Source organism: Zootermopsis nevadensis, unplaced genomic scaffold (assembly GCF_977971745.1).
Source record: "Zootermopsis nevadensis isolate Lab colony 2312 unplaced genomic scaffold, Znev_1.0 Znev_ptg000002l, whole genome shotgun sequence".
In the NCBI taxonomy this organism is placed as follows: Eukaryota; Metazoa; Arthropoda; class Insecta; order Blattodea; family Termopsidae; genus Zootermopsis; species Zootermopsis nevadensis.
Window position 1 is genome coordinate 21,804,829 of NW_028259134.1, and position 9,430 is coordinate 21,814,258.

Consider the following 9,430-nt stretch of genomic DNA (forward strand, 5'->3'; position numbering starts at 1 on the left):
TATGAACAGGATCCTTCCATCCTTTTCTCGGACTGGGACCTGTTCATATACGTTCTTGGCAGATGATCCAGAAGTGGTTTGCCATTGCCTTCTTCTGTGTGTGAATGGAGTAATTGTTGGGATACCACGGAGGAAAACTCCGTGTAGCCTAGACCACGACCTTGCCCAACACAAGTTATAAATTCGGGCACCGCCGGGAATCGAACCCGAGACCCCAGGATTTTACACAAACAAATTTCATGGCTCGCCCTGTATTAATAAACAGACTGTCTCAGAGTCTGTACAAAGGCTAGAATACAAAAGTGTCTTCTAGATCACCAATAATCTGACTATAGAACGAGGTCTTCATAGCGGGCCTATTATATATTTCATCAAAACCCTTCCGATCTGCTGACACTTCACTGTGGCTAAACTGAAATCTTACACACCTTTAAGAATTATCCTTGACATTTAAGAGCCTCACAGTTCAATATAACTCATCAACTTACGGATACGTAGAAGTTGTAATTAATTCAGAATTAAAATTTTAAATTTCAAACCGTGGTGCTCTCAATACATTCACGGATGGATGTATTATATTCCAGCAATTGCAGACCCAAAGTATCTTTGTTCATACCAGGGCAGGAAAAAAAAAAGGCTGCAAAATTTTATAAATGTGGTTACAAATCAAATAAGGCCAGATGGAGAATTCAAGTATTAAAATCAACCCACGTTATAAAAATTATAAATGTATTTCGAGAAGGTAGCTGCATGCACCATCTAGCGGTCACAGACAGAAACACGTGCTCAAACCTCCTTGGATCGGCAGCTCACTGTCGTATTTCCCCTCCACCATGTAAAAGGACGACGACAAACGACAGAACATAGCATCAACACCGCAAGAAGCCAGCCGAGGCCCAGACATTCAGTTGTTCCGACGCCTTAATTCGAAACGAAAATGTGCCATCACCTTGGTAAGAAATAACGTCATCTGAAATCCTCTATTACAACATTCCAGTATAAATGTAAGCAAATACACAAAGAAATCAACACAAAAGCTGCTAATTATTTATTATGCAAAACAGACACCACATAAAATTACCTCGTTACGAAACGAAGTGCATCTATTCTGGTAGGAGACGCGTTCGATCCCTTGTCGATACACTTCCCCTGGCCAGCTGAGCAACCAGAAATGGTATTCTGACGTCTATCCAACGGGCACTATGCGTGGGTGAAGAAGGCGGAGCGTGAAGCTGACGGCGCACTCCCATCTGGTCGACTTTTAAGAGGGCATCCTGTCTGCACAACTCGCCATCCTCACCAACATTAGTGATTAGAGAAATTTCGTAAACTGGTAAGCAGGTTATCTCAATGATACACACTTTCACGGGGCCTGAAACAAACGAAACACGTTCTGTCAGAACGGTAACAAACAACTTGAGGTTAATTCAAAAAATCACCTCAGACAACTTACCCCTGCTTCTGACTCCCTTCTTCTTATTGTCTTCATGTAAATGTAAATTCAGACGCACAATTCTTGGTGGATTCGCTGTACGTTTACGTATTTCTTATCACGAACTGAGAGAAAAATCTGTTCATTGCAGTCGAACTTATCAAGTACAAATCAACTGAATTTAAAATACGATATTCACAGTTGAACGCCATCAACCCGAGTCATTTAATGACGAAAATTAAACGCCGCCAAAATTATCTTCCTATGTGAGAACGGAAGCCAGACTTGCTTTGTCACGACACTCCGTTGAATTCGAAGATAAAACGAAGTCCAACCTGCAAAGTTCCCTGCACTTACCTTGTTGCTCATGAAGGAACTGGTCGCCAGAATAAGTCCGGTGTCAACTCAGCTTGATCTAAAATGACGCATTCGATTGAAAATGTATTTCAACGCCAGTAACTTTTTTTCAATACGTAAAATCTTAATTCGGTTGCGTCTACTGGAACGTGAAACGCAAAATGTAAACGTCACGGATGCCCGTTTATCGATAATTAAAAAATACATAAAATAATTACATCTAATTATTCGCGCAATGCGTTTTTGACGTAAATACGTCTACACGAAAGGGTCATTCGCAAAACAGCGTTAGGAAAATGTGTAAGATCCATACCAACAATGTGTTAATATGGAAACCAACCAACCAACCAAAGAAGCTAACTGAGGGCAGAGGCCTGCGCAAGCGCAAGCATCGTCCCTACCTAGGTGAAACCATTCCTGCGCACAAGACGCATTGCTGGAAATGGTAAACGGTCGTAATATAAGAACGGAAATTTTGCTAACGCTAACGGGGTTTCGTCGTGGCGGGAGCCTCGACCATTCAAACTGGGATTTGTTGCTGCTGATGGGAGGTTATCCTGTCAGGCAAGTTGTCGAAGGAATTTGGTTGGTTGGGTCTCTGGGGTATGAACCCAGAGAGGGAGGGGCCGTTTCGGCTGAAGGCCTCTGCGGCATGGGGGGAAGATCACTTCAGCTGATGGCCTCCATGATCGGGGGGAAGGGTGGCGGGCCGTGCCCCTATTAAGTTATACCCTGGCATTCGCCTTACAACTGAGGAAAGCACGGAAAACCTCAGTCAGGGTAGCCGAGTAGTCTAACCACTCGTTGTGCTGACTTGGCCGTCTTTTGGGGATGGCTTCGGCTGGCCTGCTGAACATCAGTCGCCCTCGGTTGCCCTTGGGTGAACTCTGGCAGCCCTCATTCGGCACGAGTGTCTTCCGAGTTGCCGAACTAAGGGGTTCCCCACACCAGCTAACCTCGAGTCAAACCTCTCAGTTAGTGCTCTGATGTGGTCGGCAAAGAAAGGGACCCCCAGATCCTCATGTATTTGCCTGTTACTAACGTACCAGGGCGCGTTAGTAACAATTCGAAGACACTTGGATTGCAGAACTTGCAGCTTCTGGACGTGGCTGTTGGCAGCTGACCTCCAGATCGGGCATGCGTAATCCATTATGGGACGGATGAGCTGCTTATAGAGTAGTACACCGTTCCTGATTGACAGGCCACTTCTCCTATTGATAAGCGGGCCTAGCACACCTAATCGTTGCGCTGCCTTCTTTCCCACTTGGTTGACGTGCGCCGACCAAGTAAGCCCGGCGTCAAGGACCGACAATGGTCAGCTTTTATATGAACTCCTGCTTGCATAACAATGCTTTAATCCTTTACCTAAGAAACTAATTGTTTTGTCATCTGTTTACTCGGCATTGTTGTGTTTCATTACTGTCGTCAACAATCCGCTTTCGTTATTGCGGAAAGAGCTGAGCTGTGAGTAGCTTCTTGAAGAAGTGCGTCGTATAGTAGAGAATTTTGAGCTGTTAAAAACGTTTTAGAATATCACAGGTAAGAATTATTAAGAAATCTGTGATATTGCCCTCCACTCTCTCCATTTTAGTTTTGATTAAATTGGTCAGTGCGGGTGGACGTCGTGGTCTCTTACAATTGAACAAAGTTTGAGGTAAGGGATTCCTATACATTATTATTGTTCATCTCGTTAAGCGCCCGCCTCTCGAAAACCGTAAGAGAAATGGCGTTATACAATTCTATTGTTTATAACAGTGCATAAAATGGCGGATGTCAGCTAAAACTATTTGCATTTGCTTGGTTTCCAGAACGGTTCCACTAATCCCCAGTAAAAACACTACGTACGAATTAATGACTCATTCTAACATCTGCACTCTAGTGCATTCGGCCTGTCCATGGCTCCCGAGTGCCCGAGACTTGTTCTTGGCAATTTAGTGCAAGCATTCTAACATTATTTTTGGAATACGGACAGAAAATACAACACAACAAATAAATGAATGAAATTAATTAAAACATCCTAAACCGGAAAATGAATATTTCCTTACAGTCACATATAAACTTCGTTGTAAGTTTTAATATTCATGTTTGCACCAAAAACAATCTTAAAATTCCAAAATGGCTACATCTTCTCAAATAAACTTTGCTGTCGTCACAAATGGCGCTAAAATTCCTACAGAATTTCCAATAAATTTTTTAATTACGCATTTTATTAGTAAATTTAAAAAAAAATAATTTTAGTGTTATATTGAGTGTTTCCACATTCACACATAAATTTTATCGTAAGTTGTAATATTCATGTTGGCGCCTGAAAGAAGCTGGGAAATCAAATATGGCTGCATCGCTTGCAATAAACTTTCCTATCGTCAAAAATGGCGCCATAATTAATGCAAATTCTTCAAGTAATTTTAGTGATAACTAATGAATTCTCTACATAGTAATTATGCAATTTATATCCTCGTAATATTTACGTTTGATCTAAGTTAAAATTATTACTGCAGAATTTAAGAAACTATTAACTTATAAACTTCATTAAAGTCACGATGGACCCCACTCACTGCTCAACTAACGAACTTGTGTAAAGTAGTTTATGAACATTTTTGAGCTACTACAAACTTAATTAATTAATACTAAGCAATAAATACTTGCAATTTGTTGATTAAATTCACTATAATCCAAGCTGGCCTACTACAAGCGGTTGGATGCACAGAAAATTGGCAAGCACGTAACGTTGAGTCCACTCCATACGCGATCCAAGGACTCTCTGAACTAACCGCCAAAATGGCTGATTAATGCTTTCCGACAGATGTCTCTGTTATCACGTAACTAATGGCTGATTTTATAATATGATTAACAGAAAGAATTCAAAGAACAATATAAACGCGAAAATATCGAAGCGTGCGAATATTTTGTACGTAGCTATTCATTGGGTATCTCGTATGCTGCTCCAAGGGGTGAGTAATGCCTGGTAACCGAGAGGCCTGATCCTGACTGCAAGATTGCCTATTCCGATCGAGGTTTTCTTGTATATTCTCAGTCCCTCGATCCAGATGCAGATATAGAGCCGTATTCTGCCATCAGACGCTATTCTATATAAGAAATTGGCAAACAACTAGACCAAGAATATGACAAACAAAATAAATTTAAATTTCGCTGAAATGAATCAGATTAGGCCTGATGGTGGCCACTTATTTCAAAATTCATACTGAGGTATATTTGGTATATATGGCATCAAAGAGGCCCGTATTTACCCTTAATTTTATGTCCATATTTAACGAAAGCCAAGATAAAACTTTTCTGTAATCCTTATGTTAAACAGAGAATTCAATTGCTGTGTTCCTGATTGTTTTTGAACTGTCTTTATGGAAGGTACAGTTGATCATCCGATCCCTGCCCCATTTTAACTGTGCACGTGCATTCTTACTGAAACTAAGGTAATAACGTAGAAGTAAACAGACCTTGGAAAGGGGGTGAGTCACTGTCTTGCTGCTTTTTCACGTGGGAACGACCGGTCAGTGGAGATTGTCTGCCTTGCTGTGCTGGTGACTTGGGCGTGGAGCACTGCGGAATGGGGCAAGAACGGTGTTGTATATTCCATAAGTTACTGCTTTGAATCCCATTCATACTTTATGTTCCGCGCTTTCACCTTCACAGTAATTTCTAAATTGGTCTATATGATAGCCGAGCAGTGGCTTAAATGAGTTTATAACTGAAAAAAAAAGCACGGAAAACCTCAGTCAGGGTAGCCAAGCAGTCAGGCCTCTACAATAAGTTTCTCTGCAACATCCCAGCCGACAGTCGTCTTCATGACCCTTTCATAGTTAGTTCTAATTTCATCAACAGATGTCAGAAGTTACTGTTCCTGTTTCAGTACGAGTGCTAAAAAATTGCCTTGTCCTTGGGGTACTCTCAAAGGTTGTGACGCCGTGAGAACGCAACTGTATTATCTGTGATGTTCACCGCCGAGTAATTTCTGAACAGTTCAAAACTGACCCCATGAGTTCCAACACACATGAAACTAACCCAGCCAAAAGTCGAAAAATATATGAAGATCGAAATAGCGATACTGAAGTTAAATATTTTGGTCGGTCGGGTTCTGTAGCATAATTTTGTAAAAAAAATGTTCTTTTGTTAGAGAATGAAGGAAATACGTAGAATAATACATTACTGCTAGTATATCATATTTATTAGGAAGGTCAAACAAGTCTTACTGTATTAACGTTAAGGTGACATGTTTTATTAATTAAAATTGTCACTCGGAAATGTCTGTACTTTATTGTAAGGTTACACGTCATTTATGGTTTTCAGGAGAAACAATGAATATCTCAGAGGAGGTCCGAAGATTAGGAGCATTAGGTATTAAGTCCATACAGACAACGTAAGTTTTCAGATACCAATTGCTAAGCAGTGGAATTAAAGCAGCATACTTCCTTAATTTAAAACCTATTTACAAGCAGTAAATTGTACGTTTTTTGTGATTTCTTTCAGGTTTCCTAGAGGTGATAACTTTTTCTTTTCAATTTCTTACTTTGCTGACCCACTGTATTCGTTTACATATTTGGTACCACTGACTGCTGGGTTGAATACAGGTTTGGCAGCAGACATGCTAATGGTGTCCATCATGGCAGAGTGGTTTAACACACTTCTCAAATGGTAAATAATATTGTATTTTAAACAAAGTGGTTTGTACTCTTGGAAAATGTTATAAGAAGGACCAATGTTCTTCTTCTTCACCTGTCTGCCTGTTTGCTTGATTCAGAATTTTTGATGTTTGCTTATAGGTTGCTCATGGATCATCGGCCATTCTGGTGGGTGCATGAGACAAATGTGTATGGCAAAGGCCTTCGCCCTCTCCTGCGACAGACCCCACTAACATGTGAAACTGGACCTGGCTCCCCGTCAGGTCACGTGCAGGGAGCCTCTTCACTCATGTATGTTGTATTGCAGCACGTCATTCGTACTTTCATCGTGTCCAGCAAGAAGATGGATGGCAGTATGAAGCGCTATGTAAGAGTCACACTGTGGACTTTGTACACCTTGCTCATGATTCTGGTCAGCATCTCAAGACTGTACACAGCGACGCATTTCCCGCATCAGACGCTTCTGGGTCTTGTAGCTGGTAGTATAATTTAAATTGCTAATTGTTTTGTGGTTTCATAAATGTACTTTTCCACTGAAGTTGTTCATCATTTGGTGTGAATCTGTTATGCTGAAATTGTTTCTCATTTTATGGAGGGGAAGGGGGGTGTATTATCCTCTGAAACCACTTTTGTAACTTACCAGTTACCATTATATTGTGTCGTTTCATATTGTGTGTCTAGTATAATTAGGCCTATGTGTTTTGCTCGAAGTAACAGGCGACATAATTAGACTCTGATAGTATTAACAGCTGTTACAGTTCCCTTAACCACAAGTGTTCCATAAGGCCATTTTCCTGCCACCTGCATTGTTTTAAAGGGACATAACCTTGTGTTCGGCAAATTATTGCTGTACTGTTAAATAAATTCAACAGTTTAACTGAACTGTAATGCTCAGAATTTTAAAGAAAACTTATTGTGATTTCAGGTTTGTTTACTGCTTGGCTCTTTATTGAGGAAGGACAGTACACACTGACAGAACGGTGGCGTTCGGCATCCCGTTTGCAGATGCTCCTTGGTGGTGTTGCTATGATTGCGGTCTCGTTTGGTGCATACTGGTTGCAGAGATTACTAGGTACTTTGCAGCAGATGTAATCTTGTCCGAAATGTTTATACCTACCATCGAGTGTACGTGGTGTTACAGCTCAGAAGACAAACATTGAATTGTATTGAAAGCACACGAATTTCACACATTCAATCCTTTCAACTTGTAGGGTCTTACGCTTTACATTTATACAGGTGTGGACCCGCAGTGGTCGGTGCGCCTGGCGTTCAAGTGGTGCGAGCAACCTGATTGGATCCATGTGAACACTACGCCACTCTTCTCGCTGGTGCGTGATTGTGGCAGTATGTTTGGACTGGCAATGGCATCTCCTGCCACAACCAGGTACAGTATAGCGGCGATGTAAATGATCTTCTCTGTTTTCCCATTAGCACTTATCTTGTTTCTGTATCCACCTTTTCATCACTATTTCTCATGTACCTTCCCTCCCTCGCGTGATCTCCCAGGTTGTTCTTCATGCAGAACTTTTTTTTCTTTCATGTTCTCAAAGGATGCGTACCTATATTATGCCAGCTTCAGTTTATATTTTCTAGCCATCGTGAGTCTGTTGCAGCTACAAAAATAAATTGTTGTTTCTGTGTCAGAATATACAAGCAGACTCACAACAATATCATCATCACAATGATCTGCACCCTGTTTCTCATGGTGGCATTCAACTTCGCTACTGATGCCGTTCCAACAAGTGACGTGCGGCTGTTCTACGTCTGCCAGTTCATACTTCATGCCGTCAAACCGTATTTACTGTTCATTGGAATCCCTCAAGTGGCGAGATTTGTCAAGCAGAAGCAGCATTGATGACAGCTGATGCTGGGCGCTTACAGTTGTACAAAGAAAGATGTTGTATTGTAGAACTTAGAATGAAGTTGCATTTATGTGGCTGGTCCCTCCCACACCAACTAATGTAGTAGAATTAAAAGGGCCCTGCCCCTTCTGACATAGTAAAATAAAATCAGTTACAAGATGTAAAGCATCTGATGGAAATTATAGCTACGTAACTAAATATGTCTCACATCAATGACAGGTTGTGAGAACCAAGCTTAAGGCACGTTATTCTTTTGCACGTGTCGAGTTTCATCAAAGACGAGGCTCTCAGAGTAGAATTGATGTTGTGGTTTCTTAGATTTCAAATTTTGACTAGTCATGTACAGATTCTTGGGGATAGCACAAGCTGGAAGAATAGATTGGCCAAGGGGGTCCAAGACCCCTAAATCACCAAGAGCTAAGTGTGTTAAATACAAAAAAAATTTAACGCAAGGATCCTTATTGTCTTTTGAGACGGAGTGTATGTGTGTGAATTTTACTGCAGCCTGTCCCAGTGCAACTTTGTCCACCACAGATGGACCAACCTGGGAGCGAACCCAGTCCTTCATGGTGAGAAGTGAGTCACCAACCACCTGGCCACACAAAGATGTAGTTGGCATCATATGAATTACATGCTAAGAATGGGAAATTTCACAGAGGAAATTGGCTGCACTGAAAAGCTGTTGTAAAGAGCATGGAAGGTGCCGACTTGGCAGACAATTTGTTCGTTCTTCTAATATTTGTGATTCATTGGTAGTTCTTGCACATTGGCATTGTAACCACTTCCATTCCGTAATCGATGTTCCTTGGTTACTATCTTATTGTGCTCTAAACAATGAAATGTAATGATGATTACACCACAAATAAATTCTTCTTCCATCACATGGCATTTCCAGGAAATTATTTATGATTTTCTTCAGTGAAAATTGTACATTAATATTGAAACAAAGAAATTAAATTCTTTTGATTCAGCACTAAAGAGTTTAACGAACATAGACATTTAAGGACAGGGACCTGTGAAGGGCTTTGGGTTTCCTAAACCATCTACGTAGTTAATTAGACATTTCTTGGACATTATTTTAAAATTGTAAAGGGTGGCTGGGGCTTCACATCGACCTTTCATCCCCGCCGAGGTAAGAATGA

At 41.0% G+C, this 9,430-nt stretch overlaps 2 protein-coding genes across 7 annotated transcripts; one reads left to right on the plus strand and one right to left on the minus strand.

The window, feature by feature from the left end:
• Positions 1–1,045: 1,045 nt before the first annotated feature.
• On the minus strand, positions 1,046–5,539 carry LOC110837827 (uncharacterized). The gene is made up of 2 exons (XM_022080375.2): positions 5,245–5,539; positions 1,046–1,372 (listed from the first exon to the last, which is right to left on the minus strand). The coding sequence occupies exons 1-2, from the start codon at positions 5,408–5,410 to the stop codon at positions 1,104–1,106; spliced, it is 435 nt and encodes a 144-aa protein (XP_021936067.2). The 5' UTR covers positions 5,411–5,539; the 3' UTR covers positions 1,046–1,103.
• Positions 3,255–9,169, plus strand: G6P (Glucose-6-Phosphatase). Of its 6 annotated transcripts, none has more exons than XM_087353634.1 (7): positions 3,255–3,328; positions 6,095–6,164; positions 6,275–6,439; positions 6,568–6,905; positions 7,352–7,498; positions 7,663–7,810; positions 8,071–9,169. In XM_087353634.1, exons 2-7 carry the CDS (start codon positions 6,103–6,105, stop codon positions 8,279–8,281), a joined length of 1,071 nt encoding a protein of 356 aa, XP_087209760.1. In that variant the 5' UTR covers positions 3,255–3,328; positions 6,095–6,102; the 3' UTR covers positions 8,282–9,169. The 6 variants fall into 6 exon arrangements, with proteins under 6 accessions (XP_087209760.1, XP_087209757.1, XP_021936063.2 ...); XM_087353631.1 differs by lacking the exon at positions 3,255–3,328 and adding an exon at positions 3,357–3,443; XM_022080371.2 differs by lacking the exon at positions 3,255–3,328 and adding an exon at positions 5,790–5,870.
• The last annotated feature ends 261 nt before the right edge of the window (positions 9,170–9,430 follow it).

Coding starts and splice junctions, on each gene's coding strand:
- LOC110837827 (XM_022080375.2), bottom strand. CDS start 5,410: ATGAATGGGATTCAAAGCAGTAACTTATGGAATATACAACACCGTTCT. Junction 1,373..5,244: donor TGACTCACCCCCTTTCCAAG/GTCTGTTTACTT, acceptor CGTTTGTTTCAG/GCCCCGTGAAAGTGTGTATC.
- G6P (XM_087353626.1), top strand. CDS start 6,049: ATGTCTGTACTTTATTGTAAGGTTACACGTCATTTATGGTTTTCAGGA. Junction 6,165..6,274: donor ATTAAGTCCATACAGACAAC/GTAAGTTTTCAG, acceptor GATTTCTTTCAG/GTTTCCTAGAGGTGATAACT. Junction 7,811..8,070: donor GCATCTCCTGCCACAACCAG/GTACAGTATAGC, acceptor TTTCTGTGTCAG/AATATACAAGCAGACTCACA.